This window comes from Leptopilina heterotoma, unplaced genomic scaffold (genome assembly GCF_015476425.1).
Source record: "Leptopilina heterotoma isolate Lh14 unplaced genomic scaffold, ASM1547642v1 Lhet_146, whole genome shotgun sequence".
NCBI lineage: Eukaryota > Metazoa > Arthropoda > Insecta > Hymenoptera > Figitidae > Leptopilina > Leptopilina heterotoma.
In genome coordinates this window covers 1,189,859-1,211,338 of record NW_025110864.1, presented here as the reverse complement: position 1 = coordinate 1,211,338, position 21,480 = coordinate 1,189,859, and the positions used below count along the sequence as shown (strand labels likewise).

At 34.6% G+C, this 21,480-nt stretch overlaps 1 protein-coding gene and 2 non-coding genes across 3 annotated transcripts; 1 reads left to right on the top strand and 2 right to left on the bottom strand.

The window, feature by feature from the left end:
* Nucleotides 1–1,516: 1,516 nt before the first annotated feature.
* Nucleotides 1,517–1,590, bottom strand: Trnaa-ggc. Its single transcript has one exon. It is a non-coding gene; the product is annotated as a tRNA-Ala (tRNA).
* Nucleotides 1,591–1,987: 397 nt separating this feature from the next.
* On the top strand, nucleotides 1,988–2,061 carry Trnaa-ggc. Its single transcript has one exon. It is a non-coding gene; the product is annotated as a tRNA-Ala (tRNA).
* Nucleotides 2,062–11,836: 9,775 nt separating this feature from the next.
* LOC122498331 lies at nucleotides 11,837–13,615 on the bottom strand. Its single transcript, XM_043606016.1, has one exon. It carries the CDS (start codon nucleotides 13,613–13,615, stop codon nucleotides 11,837–11,839), a length of 1,779 nt encoding a protein of 592 aa, XP_043461951.1.
* Nucleotides 13,616–21,480: the final 7,865 nt, after the last annotated feature.

Sequence of the window (21,480 nt, the reverse complement as noted above, 5' to 3'; positions counted from 1 at the left end):
ATAAATAATTAAGGAAATATATTTTATTACATGCCTTTTTATAATATAGTACCAGAAATTAACTTAATATAGCTATATGTAACATTTATAAGCAATTTTACATTTTGGGCATGTCATGCCCACCACATAGTCGGTGTAACAGTTTCCCGCCACATACTCGCCGGATTAAACTGTCACTTCCGCTACGAAACCTGACATCGAAATATATTAATATCCTATATTAACAAATAATAACAATTTAACAAAAATTTTCTATTTTTGTGAGTGGAAAATAAGATTTTTAACAATGTGTAAGTGGAAATATTATTTTCGAAGTAAGTTGTAGTGTTTTATTAGAGGTGGTTCAATGTTGACACAGATCCTTCAAAATAAGAAAAGTGTAACTGGTTAGAAAAAAATTAAATTTCACTATTTAATCATAATAATTTCTGTTTGTAACGTGTGTATTAACTAAAGAAGTACTTCAGTTTCATTTTGATACAAAAATCTGATCAAAATTTGTAAAATTTAATTAGTTCTTAGATTTTAGAAAAAACCCGGTTCAATGTAGCCTACCCTCCCCTACTTACTTTTAGACGAGAAAAATTCTCCGTGTAATTTAAGATGTTTAGGTAGTCAATACTACAATTGCATTGTATAATATGAAGTACAAATTCCATTCTTTAATTTTAGACCAAAATAATTCACAAATATTAAGTATTTTCTTAAAATTCTATAAAAATAAATTCTCTTGCTTTAAATTTTTCGAAGAATATAAGTTGCAAATTCATCGTTTCTATTCATTTATTTTATTAATTAACTACACTTTTGAAAAATAAAGAACCTCTTGATCTCATCTCTTTTAATATAATGTTACAAATTTTAACTCTGTCATTATTACTTATTTCATTTCTATAAATGACCATATTCTTCTTATTTTACAATAACTAAGAGATAAATATTTTTCAAAAATATGGTTAATTGATATAACAAGTGAACGGAAACGACGAATTTATAATTTATATACTTTGAAAAATTTAGATCAGGAGAAGTTATTTTTATAGAATTTGAAGAGAATATTGAATATTTGTGAATGATTTTGGTCTAGAATTAAATATAGAATTGAATTTGTACTTCATATTGTACAACTGTCAAATCTTAAAAAAATTGTCTCTTTAATTGGTGTTTGCTTGAATTCAAGATTTCAAAATCGCTATTTTCACAAAAAAATCTTTAACTTTAAAGAATTATGTTTTCATATTTACAAGATTAAATTCGTTATATCTGAGCCCTTTTGATTCGAAATTTATTAAACTTTAAAATGATCCTAGTTTGATAGTTTCTACGCCCATTTTTACTGAAATATTTGAATTTGAAGTGAAGCGGCATTTAAATATAATCAAATATAATAAAATATAATATAAAAAAAATAAAAAATAAAAAAAATATAATATAATAAAAATAAATATTATAATATAATAATAATATTAATAATATTATTGAAAAATAAATTTAAAGCTATGAAAAAATGTGAGACTAACTCTGCTGGGGCTCGAAACCCAGGACCTATCAATTGCCGGTTGATTGCTCTTCCACTGAGCTACAGAGGTCCACCTCCAACAAATTTTCATAGCCTTATCGACTCAATAGTCAAGATGGTTCGCATTCTTCTGCATATTAATTTTGAATTTTCCCAGAATTTTTCACGAAACAATTATCAACTCATTAATAAGTTCCTTTACTAAACGTGAAGCTGAAACCTACCATATCGACCAAGTTTCAAATTCTGGAAGTACCGGTATCTAAACCTAGACGTCACCACCAAATCAATAAATAATTGAAAAATAAATTTAAAGCTATGAAAAAATGTGAGACTAACTCTGCTGGGGCTCGAAACCCAGGACCTATCAATTGCCGGTTGAATGCTCTTCCACTGAAAAAGAATGCAGAAGAATGCGAACCATCTTGACTATTGAGTCGATAAGGCTATGAAAATTTGTTGGAGGTGGACCTCTGTAGCTCAGTGGAAGAGCAATCAACCGGCAATTGATAGGTCCTGGGTTTCGAGCCCCAGCAGGGTTAGTCTCACATTTTTTCATAGCCTTAAATTTATTTTTCAATTATTTATTGATTTGGCGGTGACGTCTAGGTTTAGATACCGGTACTTCTAGAATTTGAAACTTGGTCGATATGGTAGGTTTCAGCTTCACGTTTAGTGAAGGAACTTATTAATGAGTTGATAATTGTTTCGTGAAAAATTCTGGGAAAATTCAAAAATAATATTATTATTATTATTATAAATATAATTATAATATAATTCAGTTACATTTAAAAAACATCATTTAGTTTCGTTTAGTCAATTTTACTAAACAGTGTTGTCGAAGACACTGAATGCTTAGTTAAACTCACAGAACACTGCGCAGTACACTGTTTTTTCAAAATGGCGCTAATGCGTTTGCAGGTAAGTTTCGATATTCACGAAGTGCCTATTTTGAGGTTAGAAATTGAACAAAACGCTTCTATTATTGCCAAACATTTGTTTACCAATAGTAATGCAGTTTTCTATATTTATTTTAAAAAATAATTTCTGTGATTACAGAAAAAATCAACATAACCTCTTAAAAATATGCAAATTAACTGCTCGAAATTTTTGTGATAATTATGGTTTTGTTTTCTGTTAAAATATAAAAATTTCACGTTGACTTTCTACTACTATTGAAATTATTGCAATATTAAATGTAGAAACAATATTTGAACCGTTCGCTCGAATAACGGCTTAAGTGTTTTTGAGGCATTTTGGGAAATCTTAAAATTAACATTCATTTATAAATTATAACTCATTTAAAACATTATTATTTAATTTAACCCTCCTGCGTACCGTGACGAGTATACTCGTCCAAACTAAGTTGTTACCAAATGCGCGAGGACGAGTATACTCGTCCAAATATTTTTTCTCATAACTTTTAAACAAATTAACCTTAACACATGAGACAAAGTGCAACTTACAGTGCAAGGTTCATAGTTAATGATACATACATAATAAAGTTTCCAAATAAAGTATTTGCTAATAAACAAAGTATTAAATATTTGTTATAAACAGTAGAGGATAGGTCACAAAATAAAAGTTGCAAATACATACTTCTCTTAAAAAATTGTTTGATTTTAATAAAACTTGGTATCTCAATGGCTTTTGGGGTTGCTGATTAAGAATCTCAAGCCAGATTAAAAAAATCTAAAATGGCGGATCCAATATGGCGAAGGAGTTTTTCAAAAATTCATCCAAATTTCTTGAAAATTTATAATCAGGGGTTTTTGAGGTCGCTGATTACGAATCTAAGATCAGATTAAAAAAATCTAAGATGGCGGATCCAATATGGCGGATGAATATTCAAAAAATCTATCCAAATTCCTTGAAAATTTATAATCGGGGGTTTTTAAGGTCGCTGATTACGAATCTAAAGTCAGATTTAAAAATTTCAAAATGGCGGATTAATTTTAAAAAAATTGTTTGACTTTAATGAAACTTAGTATCTAGGGGTTTTTGGGGTCGCTGATTAAGAATCTAAAGCCAGATTAATAAAATCCAAAATCGCGGATCCAATATGGCGGATGAGTTTTTCAAAAATTCATCCAAATTTCTTGAAAATTTATAACCGGGGTTTTTTGAGGTCGCTGATTACGAATCTAAGGTCAGATTAAAAAAATCCAAAATGGCTGATCCAATATGGCGAATGAGTTTTTCAAAAATTTATCTAAATTTCTTGAAAATTTATAATCGGGGGTTTTCGTGGTCGCTGATTACAAATCTGAGGTCAGATTTGCAAAACTCAAAATGGCAATATAAAAATATTTTATAAATTTAACAATTCTTTAATTGATTAAACAAATAATTGTTGTTATGTACTAACTTTTTACAAAAAATATTTAGAAACATGCAGCTTTTTTCTAATTTTGCAATTAACTAAGCTGAGTAATATTACATGAAGATTTTTCATGAATTTAACGATTCTTTAATTGTTTAAACAAATAATGTTGTTATTTACTAACTTTTTACAAAAACATCTAGACACATGCAATTTTTTTTCTAATTTTACAATTAACTAAGCTGAGTAATATTACATGAAGATTCTTCATAAATTCAACAATTCTTTAATTGTTTAAACAAATAATGTTGTTATTTACTAACATTTACAAAAAATATCTAGAAGCATGCAATTTTTTCTAATTTTGCAATTAACTAAGCTGAATAATATACCTCCAATGTTGCAATTAACAAACATGAATCTTACAATTATACTGATCTTGTTAACTTTTAAAATTTGGAAAAAGCATGTTTCTAAGTCTTTTGTACAAGGAATTAATCAACATCTATAACACAGGTCAACAAAAAGAATTAATTTTTTTTATGAGATAGCGGAATGGTTTCCGATGTATTTTTGGACACTGAATAAGATCCCGACTTCCAAAATTGCCCATCACGTCAGGATTTTGAAAATAGTGGGGGTAAAGACCCAAAAAACGCTTTTTTGAGGATTTTCAAAAAAAAATTCTCTTTAACCTGACGTGTTAGAGACTTCCACAAGGTCTTAAATTAAAGCTTGTAATGTGCACTACAAGAGCCATATCCATAAAATAAAGAAAAATTAAAAATTTTTGCAAAAAATGGGGTTGAAGACACAAAAAATGTGTGTTTTTGGATTGCTTTAATAGACTTCTTGCAATTATTGGATTCGCTTGAAAATGGTTACTCGGGGTTTTTGGGGTCGCTGATTAGGAATCCGATATTAGTTTTTGAAAATTCAAAATAGCGGATTCGTAATCAACGACCCCAAAAATCTTGGAGTAACAATTTTCAAGTGAATCCAAGCAATTCTTAATTTTTACATCTGCCATCTTGGTTCCGCCATTTTAAATTTTTGAAAACTAATATCGGATTCGTAATCAGCGACTCCAAAAACCCCGAGTAACCATTTTCAAGCGAATCCAAGCAATTGCAAGAAGTCTATTAAAGCAATCCAAAAACACATTTTTAGTGTCTTCAACCCCATTTTTTGAAATAAATTTAAATTTTTCTTTTTTTTTATGGATATGGCTCTTGTAGTGTACATTACAAGCTTTAATTTAAGACCTTGTGGAAGTCTCTAACACGTCAGGTTAAAGAGAATTTTTTTTTTGAAAATCCTCAAAAAAGCGTTTTTCGGGTCTTTACCCCGACTATTCTCAAAGTCCTGACGTGATGGGCAATTTTGGAAGTTGGGATCGTGTTCAGGGTCCAAAAATACATCGGAAACCATTCCGCTATCTCATAAAAAAATTAAGTCTTTTTTGTTGACCTGTGTAATTATTTGTTTAAATATGTGTTAAATTGTTATATTCATAAAACATCATTATGTAGTACTACTCAACTTAGAAAGTCTAAAAATTGCACATTGTTTTATATAACTGAGACGTAGTTTATGAAGGACTCGTAAAATACCAATGTATCTATAACAAATCTAAAAAATTTCTAAAACTGGCGGCCATATTGGCTCTGATATTCTGTATTTTTATAATCTGAATTCAGCTTCGTAATTAGTGACCTCAAAAAACCCTAGACACCAAGTTTCATTAAAATTTTTAATAAAATCAAACAATTTTTTAAAAATTCGTCCGCCATATTGGATCAGCCATTTTGGATTTTTCTAATTTGACCTTAGATTCGTAATCAGCGACCTCAAAAACCCCCGATTATAAATTTTTAAGAAATTTGGATGAATTTTTTAAAAACTCATCCGCCATATTGGATCCGCCATTTTGAATTTTTTAAATCTGACCTCAGATTCGTAATCAGCGACCCAAAAAACCCCTAGGTACCAAATTGTAGAAAAATCCAACAGTGTGAAAAATTTGTGCATTTGGAAACAATTTTATGGGTGAAAATAGGTACGCAGGAGGGTTAATAGGTTTTGTTTTTGAACAATTTCAATTAACCATTATAATTTAGATGTTGATTAATACGATGGTAAGCGTCTTTTCAAAAACGGCTTAAATCAACTTAAGCCGTTATTCGAGCGAACGGTTCATTTCAATATTTTTACATTTTACTAAACAGTTTAGTCCATTTGACTTTCTGTGCAGTTGAATTAACTTTTTCTTGAGTAGTCACAATGACTAAACGCCTGTTTAGTAAATCCTACTACCAGTTTAGTCAGTCCAAAATCGACTATTCTGTTTAGTACATTTAACTGCGCAAGTTGTTAATCTGACTACGCCCTTCTCTCCGTGTACTGAAACTTTGTGACCCCAGTGTACACATTTTCAGCATATTTTTTTGGAAAAAAGTTTTAAGGTTAACTATGGGATCATATGTAAAACACTTTAGGCATCTTAGTTTTTAGTAGCTTACATTTTTGTCGCATCTTAAAATTCACGGTAAGATGCTATAACGATAATGGCTGTTCTTTTTTAGTCCCCCCCTCCTCATGTTTTCTCTTTCTTTCTCATCAGTTTTTCTTTTATCACTTTCTCTCTCTTTAATGATCGACCAAAAGCCACCTCACTGCAACTAATAATCATGTTGGCTCATGCTTACAGAGTCATAGCATAGAAAATTGTGCAGTATTATACTTAAACACCAAAATGGGTTAGATAAATTTATTATTAATTAACCCTCTTGCGTACCTATTTTCACCCATAAAATTGTTTCCAAATGCACAAATTTTTCACACTGTTAGATTTTTCTACAATTTGGTACCTAGGGGTTTTTGGGGTCGCTGATTACGAATCTGAGGTCAGATTTAAAAAATTCAAAATGTCGGATCCAAAATGGCGGATGAATTTTTAAAAAATTGTTTGATTGTAATGAAACTTGGTATCTAGGTGTTTTTGGGGTCGCTGATTACGAATCTGAGGTCAGATTAGAAAAATTCAAAATGGCGGATCCAATGTGGCAGACGAATTTTTTAAAAATTGTTTGATTTTATTTAAAAAATTTAATGAAACTTGGTGTCTAGGGTTTTTTGAGGTCACTAATTACGAAGCTGAGATCAGATTTTAAAAATACAGAAGATCAGAGCCAATATGGTCGCCAGTTTTAGAAATTTTTTAGATTTGTTATAGATATATTGGTATTTTACGAGTCCTTCATAAACTACGTCTCTGTTATATGAAACAATGTGCATTTTTTAGACTTCCTAAGTTGAGTAGTACTACATAATGATGTTTTATGAATATAACAATTTAACACATATTTAAACAAATAATTATAGATGTTGATAAACTCCTTGCACAAAAGACTTAGAAACATGCTTTTTCCAAATTTTAAAAGTTAACAAGATCAGTATTATTGTAAGATTCATGTTTGTTAATTGCAAAATTGGAGGTATATTATTCAGCTTAGTTAATTGCAAAATTTAAAAAAATAGCATGCTTCTAGATGTTTTTTGTAATAAGTTAGTAAACAACAACATTATTTGTTTAAACAATTAAAGAATCATTAAATATATGAAAAATCTTTATGTAATATTACACAGCTTAGTTAATTGCAAAATTAGAAAGAAGAAATTAAAATCAAACAATTTTTTTAAAATTCATCAGCCATATTGGATCCGCCATTTTTAATTTTTTAAATCTGACCTTAGATTCGTAATAAGCGACCTCAAAAACCCCCGATTATAAATTTTCAAGAAATTTGGATAAATTTTTAAAAAATTCACCCGCCATAATGGATCCGCCATTTTGGATTTTTTAAATATGACCTTAGATTCGTAATCAGCGACCTCAAAAACCCCTAATTATAAATTTTCAAGAAATTTGGATAAATTTTTAAAAGACTTATCCGCCATATTGGATCCGCCATTTTGGATTTTTTAAATCTGACCTTAGATTCGTAATCATCGACCTCAAAAAACCCCGATTATAAATTTTCAAGAAATTCGGATGAATTTTTGAAAAACTCATCCGCCATATTGGATCCGCGATTTTGGAATTTATTAATCTGGCTTCAGATTCTTAATCAGCGACCCCAAAAATCCCTAGATACCAAGTTTCATTAAAATCAAAATTTTTTTTTTAAATTCATCCGCCATTTTGGATTTTTTAAATCTAACCTTAGATTCTTAATCAGCGACCTTAAAAACCCCCGATTATAAATTTTCAAGAAATTTGGATAAATTTTTGAAAAACTCATCCGCAATATTGGATCCGTCATTTTGAATTTTTTTAATCTGACCTCAGATTTCGTAATCAGCGACCCCAAAAACCCCTAGATACCAAGTTTCATTAAAATCAAACAATTTTTTTAAGAGAAGTATGTATTTGCAACTTTTATTTTGTGACCTATCCTCTACTGTTTATAACAAATATTTAATACTTTGTTTATTAACAAATACTTCAATTAGAGACTTTATTACGTATGTATCATTAACTATGAACCTTGCACTGTAAGTTGCACTTTGTCTCGTGTGTTAAAGTTAATTTGTTTAAAAGTTATGAGAAAAAGTATTTGGACGAGTATACTCGTCCTCGCGCATTTGGTAACAACTTAGTTTGGACGAGTATACTCGTCACGGTACGCAGGAGGGTTAATAGGATTGATTTGGTTCTAATTTAGACATTAGTAATTATCTCTATTTACTTTCCCTGCTTTACACAGGGTTCCAGGTTTCCAGGTTTTTTTGCCCTTTGTGGCATCCTCAGTTATTTATTTACTTCCCTCCCTACGATTTCGTTTTTTAATTTATCCCTTCTATCCTTTCTTATCTCATACTTTCTAGCTCATTCATCCATCTTTTACCCTGTCCATTCTCCTCCAATTTCCACAGCACTCTTTCAGGCACACTTTTTCCCTCTTTCACTCTTTCTCTACACCTTGTGACGTTGCACAATATTTTCATAAAAATAATAATGGAATTTTCATAATACACTACCGTCCATGAGTACCCAGGCGGAAATTTCCCACTGGCAGGGTACCGCGCCTGTACAGACGTCGGTAAGACTGTACTGGCATGGGTCCGCCTGACGACCGGAGCGGTGCAGACATTGTACTGGAACCTGACAATGTGTTGTAGTGGCTGCGCGCCTGGCTCGGTACAGATTTGATGCCGCCGAACAACCGGCGTTGTACAGGCATTCGTCCTTCTGGCAACCAGGACGGGCCAAATTTTGTTCCTTAAGATGACTCGGTCCAGCGGGACCGCCGTTCTACTGGCATTCGTCCGCCTTGCAAGCGACGCGGGACAAATTATATTCTCTATTAAAAAATAAAATTAAAAAAAAATTTAATTAACTATGCATGGTGCATGTTAATTAACATTTATTTATAGATCATTTGAAGCATTTTTTACACATTTTACATTTTTTTTACACATTAAAATTCTAAATTCTCGCAGTAGGATACGAAGCCCAAGCCTATCCTAATCTACGCACTGAAGTCTAATATGCTAACCACTACGCTATTCGCTCGCTTGCGGATGTGAGCAAAACAACGCCAATATACAATACTGCTAAACAAAAACTTATATATAAAGTGAATAATAATTTTTACTCAAATATTTTTCAATATTTTAGCATTTTATTTATATTATGCAAATAAATTTAAAGTTTTATTATATTTTTATTTAATCTTCAATGTTTTTAATATTTATCTTTATTTTATTATTTAGGAATAATTAGTTGAACACTTCACTTTATAACTATTCGAAATCAATACAAAATTAACTAAATAAACATTTGTAACTTACTGCGTTTCATTTATACTTCATAAATGTTTTTAAAAAAGAGAAAAAGATGAATGTAATTAATTTGAAAGAAATATTGAATATTAATTAACACTCACCTTGCATAGTTAATTAAACATTTCTTTTATTTTAATTTTTATAAACCATATAATTTGGCCCGCGCTGGTTGCTAGACGGACGAATGCCAGTACAACGCCGGGTGCTTGGCGGGCTGAAACCTGCACCGAGCCGGACGCGTTTTGCAATAGAATGACAGTTGGAATGTACTTTCGGCTCTTTAAAAATTAAAAATAAAAAATGTTTAAAGCATGATGGATTAAATTTATTATTATTATTAATTTTTATTATAAAAAATAAAAATAGCAAAACTTGTCAGATTTTAAAAGATATTTGTGGTAAGATTTTTCAAAGCGAATTTATAAAAAAAATTATCCTATATATAAAAATAAAACTAATTTGAAAACTAGTAACAATTACTATATTCTAATCATATTCTTATTAATAAATTAATAAATTAATAATTTTTAATTCACTTATTTATTGATTTATTATCAATAAATAAACAAATAAGTAATATTAAATAAATCTAATCAAATTTATTTTATATTACTTATAATTTATGTATAATAAATCAATAAATAAGTAAGTAAATTAAATTAATTAATATATTAATAATAAAATAAATTATATAGTTCTCAGCTGGTAGAATGCCTGTACCGCTCGGGTCGTTAGACGGACGAATGCCAGTACAACGCCGGTTGCTAGTTGGTATAAATTTTGATCCGGCGGTTGGATCAAATCTTGTACCGCGCCTGTACTGCCGACAGTAGAAAGACTGTACTGAACGTCGGATCCGACTTTGTACCGCGCCAGCAGACATTCTCATCCGAATCGGTACAGACTGCCTGCACTGGCATTGACTCTCCAATTCAACCGGCGTGGGCGCTAGACGGTTGGACGATCCGGTATTCGTCTTACTTTTCCGCCTGGGTATCAGGACGTACCTTTTTTTCATTAGTGGAAAAATGCTTAAAACGTAGAAAATAAAAATGACAAAAATTTTTCGTATTTTTTTCCTGAAAGCTAATGAAATTATGAAAAGACTGACACCTGATTGAAGAATTTTTGTTGACTATTCTGTGAGATACAGAAAAAATACTGGATTTTGCATGCTTTTCGTAATTTTTTAATTTCTCGAAAACTAATTAACTTTTTTTAGCGTTCTTGGTCTTGTTTCAATCTCTATTCAATGTAGAAACTAAATTAATTAATGGTATTGAGATATAAATTTTTCCAAAAAAATTTGAAACTGTGAAAGTCGGATAAAAAAATTTTGTAAAACAGATTAACACTTTTTCAAAAAAAAATTTTTTTAAAATTAAATAGTTAAGTAATTAAAAAGCTTTTTTATTTATTTATGTATTTATTTAAGTCTAAGCCCTCAATCACAAGGATCATTAATGGGCAATAGAAACAAAATAATAAACAATAATAATTATAAAACACAATTATAATGTTGAATAATAAAACAAAAATAAAGTTTTTGAAAGTACGAAGTTTGAGATACAATAAAATTATGGTGTGTCCGAATGTAAACGTGTTAGTTGATTAACAATTACTGAAATCGCAGATGTGAAGATATCTATGTCAATAGAAGAGTTTCTATAAAAGAAGTTAATAGTCTCTGTAACATTATACATAGGCGCATGAAAACTTGTATACGAAGAAGGTAGAACATTAAGAAAAGGTTGATAGTGTCTACTATTAAATCCCGGAATTTTAAAGTTTAAAAATGATAACAATTCTGGACAGTCAATAGAGTTATTTATAAGATTAGTTATAAACTTGAACTTAGTGATACTACTACGTTGGTCAAGTGTAAGAATATTATGTTCCTTACAAATTAAAGGATAATCAGAGCCTTGAGGAGGATAATTATTAGTTTTAAGTAAAGTACAATATTTAAGAAAACGTTTTTGAATGTTTTCTAAGAGAAGCATTATTATTATTATTAAGAAGAGGGTTGTGGACTTAGGACCTTGCAGGTCAACGCCACTAACGCTTGGGTAATCCCTTTACGTTCCCCATAACCACCCCTATATCCGAAGTCCTTTCTACAACAGGAGGACTTCGGCCAGGTTTCAGGTAGCAATAACGGTCTCCCCCATAAAGAAGTAGCCCGTAATGTGTTCCCGCTCCTTCACAAGTGCAGGGCAGTGACACAAGATGTGTATCGGGGTTTCATATTCCTCTCCACACCTACGGCACTTCGGGTCGTCTAGGATCCCCATTTTGTGCCTATGATAGCGCAGATCACCATGGCCAGTTAATAGCCCTGTTATGATCTTTGCCTCTTTTCTATTTGATTTGCGGAATTCCGCTTTCCTCATAGGGTTAATACTACTTCCCATGAGTACCTTGGCTTGTCTACAGCCCTTAGTTACCTGCCATTCCCTTTGGTGTTCCGCAGCTATCCACTGTTTAATTTCCAGTGTCAGGCATTTGTTGGAAACACCAATGGGAGGTTCAGGTCCAATAAGTTGTTTTCTAGCCCCTTCTTTGGCTAGCTCATCCGCCCTATCGTTTCCCGCGAATCCACTGTGACCAGGGATCCACAGGAGGGTAACGCGGTTCGTTTCAGCTAGTTTGTTAAGTGCTTTATGACAATCACCGACCAGCCGTGATGTTGATACGTATCGTTTCAAGGAGAAGATGGCCACCTTGCTATCCGAAAGGATAAAAATATCTTTGTTGTGACAATTTTTCAAGGCTTCAACAGCACCATAAAATATTGCCACAATTTCGGCTTGTAACACAGTAACAGTGGCCCCCAACTTAAAGGAGTGTCCCACTTGGGAGGTTACATGATAGATTCCTGCACCAACTCCATTTCCGCCTTTTGATCCATCTGTGTACCAGACTTTACAGTCAGCTGGAATACTTGTCAGTCCATTTATCCAATCTTCTCTACTAGGTATATTAATCCTATACTTTTTGTCGAAGAGGTACAAAGGGACAGTTCTGTCCCTAATCATACTTAGAAGGGGGATTCTCACCAATTTCTTTGGGAGACGCCATCTGCCCACCTCCCTGCGGCCCACAGGTCCACTCAACCGCAGGGCAGCCTTAACCGCCGCTGCTTTAATTGTAAGGTGTAAGGGTTCTAGCCCCAACAGGGCACCAAGGGCAGCAGTAGGAGTTGTACGCACCGCCCCCGTTATGCCTCTAAGTACCATCCCCCTTACCCTTTCCAATTCTGTTTGTGCTGTTTTTAGCTCAACTCTACTCCACCAGACCACACAAGCATAGGTCAGCCTAGGGAGCAGAATTGCTTCATAGATCCACAATAGTGTATCCGGTTTGAGACCCCAGCTACCACCAATGGCCCTTCTACATTGCCAAAGAGCAGCTGTAAGTTTCTTACATTTTTTCTCTAAATGCTTTTTCGAAAGCAGTTTGCTATCCAGGATTACTCCTAGATATTTTGCCTGCTCTGTGTATTTGATCTCTTTTCCGGACAGCGTAAGTGAGCACGAGGCTTTCCGCTTGTACCGTCTGGTAAAGATAACCGCTTCCGTTTTCCCCGGATTTACAGATAAACCCACCTTCTCACACCATTTATCTACCTGGTTTAACGCCTTTTGGGCCACTTCGAGTATAACTTCAAGGTGGGGACCGCGAACGATTAACAAAATGTCATCCGCATAACCAATTACATAGTATCCTGCTTCGGTCAGAATTCTCAGTAGTTCATCCACCACCAAGGACCAGAGCAAGGGTGAAAGAACACCTCCTTGGGGGCATCCAGAGTTGACTGTCCCTTTCAGGACTGAGTCTCCTTTAGTTGATAAGAGGTTCCTGTTTTTTAACATATGACAGGTCCAATCAACCACTCCTGTAGGAATATTAAAAGCTGTCATAGCTCTTTTTATGGATTCCGGAGAGGCCTGACTAAAAGCTCCATCTATGTCCATAAAAACACCCACAGCAAAGCCCTGATTCTGCAGTTGCCCATCAATTAGGTCTACTGCAGGCTTCTACTGTTTCCGTAGAGCATCCCGCTCTATACGCATATTGATCCTTTTGTAGCGGGAACCGCTCCAAAATCTCACTGCGAATATATCTATCCACCAACCTTTCAACTAATTTTAGGATAAAGGATGTAAGGCTAATAGGACGGAAATCCTTCGGTGAGGTATAACCGTTCTTGCCCGCTTTAGGTATGAATACAACTTTTGTACCCCTCCACGCTATCGGGACATATACCAGAGTCAGACTCGCCCTCGCAAGCCTTACCAATGGTCCAACAGCCTCATCTATCGCTCTTTGCAAGAGGACAGGGTAGACGCCATCAGGACCCGGAGACTTGTAAGGGCTGAAAGATTCCGTGGCCCATCTGATCCTCTCGGCAGTCACAATCCTGTTAGCCAACTGCCTCCGCGACCGGTAATCAGCCTGCGGAAGGTTTGTTGGCGGCTCAGGATCGGATCCGCCCTCCCCAGACCTCGAAAAGCCCGGGAAGTGTTCCTGGACCAGACAAGCCAAGGTTTCATTTTCCGACTCAGAGAAAGTCCCGTCCGGCAACATTAAAGTGCCCAGAATTGCATCAGGGTTCTTAGCGAGCAGCTTATCCAATCTGGCCGCCTCTTTCCCTTTTTCGATGCTAGAGCAGAAAGCATTCCAACTGTCTTGTTTTGCTTTCCTTACTTCATTTCTATAGTCGTCTCTCATTTTCGTAAAATCAGACCAACCATTAGTCGTGCGCCTTTTCTTGGCACGCTTAAAGAGTTTTCTGGTTTCTCTCCTGAGATGTTCTAATCTCTCGTTCCACCAGCACACCTCTTTTCCCGAGAATACTTTTGTCGGTTTCCAGCTACTTTCATAAGCTGCCTTAATAGCCTTTGTAAAATCATTGGCCGCCTCATCCAGGGTCTGATAATCTCTTATCTTACCCGGTAAACCAAAAAGTGTCCTTCGAAGTTCTGAGATATAACTAGCCCAATCCGTCCTTCTGGGATTACGAATCCACTTAGTTTCGGATCGAACCGCAGACTCCACCTCGAAGACTATCTGTGAATGATCAGAAAGAGAAGGTTCATTAGAAACTTTCCATCTTCTTACCTTATTTCCAATGCTTTTGGAGCAGAGAGTGATATCAATCACTTCCTGCCTAATCGCATTGCTAAAAGTCGGGGTCGAACCCGTGTTGAGAATATCTAGATTCGTTCCGATTAGATATTCTAGTAGCTCCTGTCCTCTCTGGTTGTCCTTTGAGCTCCCCCACACCGTATGTTGTGAGTTAGCATCGCAGCCCAGCAGCAGAGGAAGTCCCTTTTCCATACAGCTGTAGCCCACCAACCTACGAACTTCAATTGGCGGATTATTTTTATTATCATATGGAAAATATGCCGATCCTACGACCGTCTTACCTATACCCTCCAGGTTAGTTACCACCACCATTAGGTCCCCTGAACACAGATCCAATAGTGGAGTTGCGTTGACACCCTTAGTAAGAATGCACGCTCTGGGTTTGGCAGCTCTGCAGTCCCTGTAACAAATTAGACCAGCCCCACGAAGCCCCCTAATACACCTCTTACTAACCATGGTTCTTGGATTAGTGAGATGCCTGTGTGCAACTTAGCCATGCTCCTCGTCAGTACTGATGAGGCGCCTTTGCTATGATGCAAGTTAATCTGAATAGCGGAGAGCTTGCAAACAGTGAATTATGTTTGCTCTTCTCCCTCCTCTACATTGCTTGTGCCGTCACGATCAGGGACAGTTACCTTAAAGGTTATCCGCCCAAAGTGATAGTGAGGCTTAAATTCGAGGGCCTCTATAGCCCTCGCCTGACTTTCAGGGACTTGAGCGACAAGAAGAAAACTCTTGTCACCCCTGTTCGCCACCTGAGACCCATCAACATTCAGCAAACGCCAAGTCGATGTCTTCAACGTGGGGTTGAAAGCCTCAAAATGTCGCAAGACCGTCTGCGCGTCCGCCGTTTCTCCCGGGAACCACGCAATAGCCTTTACCATTCTTTGGAGCATTTCAACCCCACCAATTTTCAACCTCGCTCCCTCCCAGGGCTCATGGTCGGCCACACATTTTGTCAGCCATTCCACAGCCTCCGGGTTGGAAGCGATGAAGATAAAGACTCCTCCTCTGCAGAAGGAAGTCTCAAAATGCGGCCACCTTTCGACCGGCTCCTCACAGGTGAGCGTCACAACGGTCTTCCTAAGAAGTCCAAACTGCTTATCTGTAAGCGCCACATCTGGGTAGCCCTCGCCACAGACCACCATCGTTAGAGGATTTGGCATTTGGGCCATTGTTAGCCCAACATTGTACCCCTCTCTCCTGGTACTCTGTTGGACCGACTTTGGCCTTTTTACACCCTCTTTTTTTCCAGAGGTGATGCATCCTGGCCACTCTTTCTCTTCGACCCAGTAGCAACACCCGAGGAAACCAAGTTGTTTACACCGGCTGCTAGCCGTTCTTTCCTTAACCGTTTCTTTTTAGAACCGGTAAGGCGCTTTCTTCTGATTGGGGCCATTTCTACAGCCTCCGAATCTCCTTCCCCACCTAAGACCACATTACCATCAGATCCCGAAGAACCCGAAGGAGCAGCCAAAGAGGAGGGGGGAGACTGACCCACGACTTCAGGGTTCGAGACCGTCACATCCACAACTTCCGAGGAGGTTGTAGACGCAGCCAACGAGACCCTTTTGTCACCCAAATTTAAATTGTTGAATTGATTCTCCATTTGAAGACCCACGAGTAGCAAGGGAAAAGAAAGTCCACTCCTGCAGAGCCCCGCTTGCAGGAGTAAGGCTAATACTACCGGAAATTTGTTCTATTAGTTAAATAAGATTTTAGAGTTTTGATTAAGTTAGAAGGGATTTCCAGACGAGATAATTTGTCAAATAAAATAGAATGGTCAACTTTGTCAAAAGCCTTAGAAAAGTCAGTATAGATAACGTCAACTTCATTGTTATTTTCAAAAGAGTCATTAATATATTGCGTAATTGATATAAGATTTGTAACTGTAGATCTTTTTGCTACACCACCATGCTGAGCTGTTGACAATTGTGTTGACAATGCAAAAGTTATTTGTAAAGCAATGGATTTCTGAAAAATCTTAGCAAAATTAGTAATCACAGATATAGGACGATAATTGCAAACACTTTCAACCTTCCCTGATTTAAAAACAGGAACAACTTTTGTTGTTTTCCAACAATCAGGGAAATAACCAGTTTTTAGAATATTGTTAAATATAGTACATAAAGAATCACAAATAAAGGGACGACAATCCTTTAATAAAAACGCAGGAATATCATCAACCCCAGATGTAAAAGTAGATTTCAAAGACTTAATAGCACTATTAACATTTGCGGGAGATAATTGAAAATCAATAGAAGATGATGTGGATGAAAGTACAAAGGGATTAGGGTTCACGTGTGAAACAAGATCCAAATGGTACACAGAGGAAAAAAGATCAGCAAAACCAACAACAACTTCTTGAAAACCATTGAGATTTTTATCATTAAATTTCATTATCTCGGGTATACGAGATTTATGTTTGTTATTTTTTATTTGTTTCCAAAATTGCTTAGGATTTGAGAATATTTGATTCTCAAGGGTTGTTTGATGCTTAATAAAAGCTGTGTGAATTTTACTTTTTAAATTTAAACTAAAAGAATGTAACTGCAATTTTAAATAGTCACAATGATTTTGACGATAACGTCTTAACAAGGTCCGTTTTAATTTTATATCACTTATAATATCCCCTGTGAACCATGGAGGATATTGTCTCTTACGAGTTTTTGAATTTGGATCGAAAATAGGGACATGTTTATGTATTAAGTCCTTAAAAATTTCAGTAAGTCGCAGTGATTGAGTCTCTATATTTGTCTCAATAAAAATGTCATTTTGATTAAATGAAAGAAATTCTAAATAAAGCGATTCATAGTTTCCTCGTCTAAAATTTAAACTATTAGAAGGAAAAGACAATATACTTGAGCTTGATTCCACATGGAAAATAAAAGAAAGGGGTGGATGATAATTGTCAGGATTGACCATGGGAAAAATAGCTCTAGTAATGTTTAAAGCAATTGGAGAAAAAATAAAATCAAGTATCTGTCCAAAATCGTTTTTGACATTATTATATTGTGCTAAGTTAAAAGTACGAGCGAAACTTAAAAGTGATTCTGACTTAATGTTGCGATGGTAAAATTCAGTAGAGTTAGATTTTTTTAAGTATTCAACAAAATGAGGAATATTAAAATCCCCAAGAACTATTAATTTAGTGTTAAGTAAAAAAGATTGATCCTGAAAACATTCAAATACTTCACAATACAAATTATTGTTTAGAGATGGTGGAATGTAAAGTAATAAAATTATGAAGTTTGTATTATTGAGAAAAATTTGAACAGCTACAAAATTCACTAATTCTTTTAAGGAGTCAGATAAAAGAAGGTTCACTTGCGAGGCATGAATAGAAGAGTCTATAGCCAAGAGTACACCTCGTCCTTTGCGTAGAGATCGCTCATCCCTGAAGACCGAAAAGTTTGAAACAGGAAAATATTTTGAAATGTCTGTAAATAGAGAAAACCACGTTTCAGTAAGGCAAATAACACTGTATGAAAACATATCCGGAAAACTAACAACAGAAGATAATTTTGTGTTCAATCCTCGCACATTTTGATAATAAAAAGTCAATTGGCGTGATATTATTGAGGATTGATTGCTCTCGGGTGAAATGGAACAATTGTTGGAATTCCATTGATATGCCGTATGGTTAAATTGGCTTCTCCTTGGTTCAGTCTCTCCTGCAACGTCAATTTGAGAGCCCGAAATTGGTCCTGCTGTATCCTGGTTCGATCGGCCGCGAAAATGACATTCTTGAGTGTTTGATCGAGTTTCAAGTTTGCAGCGGCTTTTCTGGCGGCATCCAAAAATTCGGTTGCGAGGTTCGATGAAGTGAACTGTAATTTTAGAGGACGAGGTTTAGGCCTAGAAGTAGAGAATTTGCCAACTCGAAAAATTTTCAAATCTTCAGGAAGAGAAAAAGAGGGTTGAATCACTTTAAAAGTGTCAGAGACCAGCTGACTATCTTTAGCAAGATTATAAGAATGATTAATAACAGGTTCAGGTAAATTGAAAAGTACGACGTTGAATTTGGCCTTCAAGCGACGTTCAACTTCGGAAAGAATATACTCATTTAAATTAGTGCTAGTTACTTTTTTCGACCTCATCCAGACGAACAACAACATTTGATAAATTATTTTCAACCATTGAAATCCTGTTGTTATGATCTGCTAAAACATTTTTAATTTCATCTAAGGATTGATTAACCCCGTCAAAACCTTGTCGAACATGTAGTGCTTTAATGTCAATAGATAGAGCAGCGATGTCATTATGTGAACTGGATGGAGAAGGGGATCTAGATCTTGAAGAGCCACAACATTTGGCAAAACTCTTATCTGGAAGAATCTTGACAGCAGCTGCACAGCTCTGATGATATAAAGAATCACATCCAGGACAAGAAACACCTTCCTTAACATTTTTATTGCACTTCCTACCTACAGAAGTCGTGGTAAGCAAATTTGGCGGCATTGTGAAAATTTTGAGATAATAAACACGTGTTGAGCAAAGTAGTGGGTGACAATATTAAATAATACGTCACTGTTGAGTGGTAATAGTGACACACGTTTAGAAAAGATAAAGTCACTCACAGTCAATATTTTCAGGACGAGTAATAATCACCCACAACACAAAAAAGAAAATTGACAAAAGCCGTCCTATATTGACAAAATGTTAAGATATAAATTATATCAAAATCCTCCGGAGCAAAAGCACCACCAGTAGACCACCATAAATTATTTCGGGAAACACAAATTACCAATAAAAATAGCAAAAATCACAGAGCGATTATAAACACGTGTTGCACGTTGATATATACGATATGATATTTTTAGTATATCTATTAAATGAACATATTTTACATTGATCTTTTTGACACTTTAATATTCATGATAATTTTTTTAATTTTTTTAATCCTACTTTTACGGTTTCAAATTTTTTTGGAAAAATTTATTTCACAATACCAGTTAATAATTTAGATTCTACATTAAAAAGGTAGAGATTAAAACAAGACCAAGAGCGCTAATAAAAGTTAATTAGTTTTTAAGAAATTAAAAAATTTACGAAAAGCATGAAAAATCCAGTATTTTTTCTGTATCTGACAGAATAGTCAACGAAAATTCTTCGATCAGGTGTCAATCTTTTCATAATTTCATTAGCTTTCAGGAAAAAATACGAAAAATTTTTGTCATTCCTATTTTCTACGTTTTAAGCATTTTTCCACTAATGAAAAAAGGGGCGTCTTGATACTCACGGACGGTAGTGTAAATGTTCATAAATTCGAATTTAAAATAATAACAAATTTGACTTAATAAACAATAACAAAGAAAAGTTTAAATATAAACTTCGTTTAAATTTCATAAAAGTTAATCTAATATTATTAAACAAAAATTATCGTTTCGCCTTCGAAATTCTTGCTTCTTATATTCTCTGAATACTTCAAATCTTGCATGAAATCATTGGAAACGGCGTGCGTCGGTCAACCTGCAAGCAGAGTTCCCCTCTCGTCGTTGACAATTTCCCCCTTTCTTCGTACGAATCAAGGAGAATTTCCCCATTTCTTCTGAGAAATGACTCTTCGAGACTCGTCGCTTTCGCTGTGTTTCCCCCACCAACCGGAAACTACTACCAAATTAGCTTGAAATTGTTACCTTTTTCTTGTACCTAACCCAAAAATTGTTACACATAATAATAATACCCTGAATATTATTAACTTTATTATTATTCCGGAATTTTTGTTATTATTCAGGAGTATTATTTATGAACAAATACGGGATAATTTTCTCGTCAATTTTTTGTCGTGGTGAAAACCACTTGTTATTTAGGCCCGAATTAATTGTCACTAAAGGCCCACTCTGATCGATATTTTGTTCTTTGGTTAATTTGGATTATTTGGTTTTGGATCAGAGTAGCTACAAATTAGTGACTAATTCCCCTAAACAGTGAACGGCGAGAAAGACACGGGTCAAGATACCGGGATTTGGAAGCAGAAAGCTGTTCTTAAAGTGGAAATAGGCCTTGTCACTTTTCTAGTAATTACGCTCCTTTTTGCGGCGTAAGAATACAAGATTTCTTAGGGGCTACCGGCACGGAGAAACGGGGAAGGACCAGCAAGGTACAGCCGGCAATCATCGTTGTCATCTTTCTCTTTGGATCCTGCCTTCATCACGTTCAGACGCAGTTTTCAAAATTTTCTTCTTTTATTTCGCAAGTTCTTATAGTGATAAAATAACTTTAATTTTTTTTGTGTTTTGGCCCTCTTGCTGTTCTTTTGTCGCTGTCGAGCTTTGTGAAGTGTCGTAAGTTTGTAAAAATTATAAATGAAATCTATGTTCTTTTAAAATTATGAAAATTTAAATTTTAGTTCAGGCGGCCTCATAGCTAAACAAGAGACCTTTTTTATTTAAAATCTGTTAATCAGATTTTATTAAAATAATTTTATTGGAATTTAAATTTTATTATTGGATTATTTAATTTTTATTAAATAATAAATTTTATTGCGATGTCTCTTGTTCAACCACTTGTTGCCTTTTGTTACCCTCTTCCCTTTTTTTATTCTAAATTTTATAATGAATTCTTCCCCGTCACAAAGTTACCAACCCCGAAAAATTTATTTAAATAAAGTGCCCCTTTAGCTTTCCCCTGTTAC

Bases quoted from the DNA above. Each gene is read 5' to 3' on its own strand.
- LOC122498331 (XM_043606016.1), bottom strand. From the start codon at position 13,615: ATGACAGCTTTTAATATTCCTACAGGAGTGGTTGATTGGACCTGTCAT.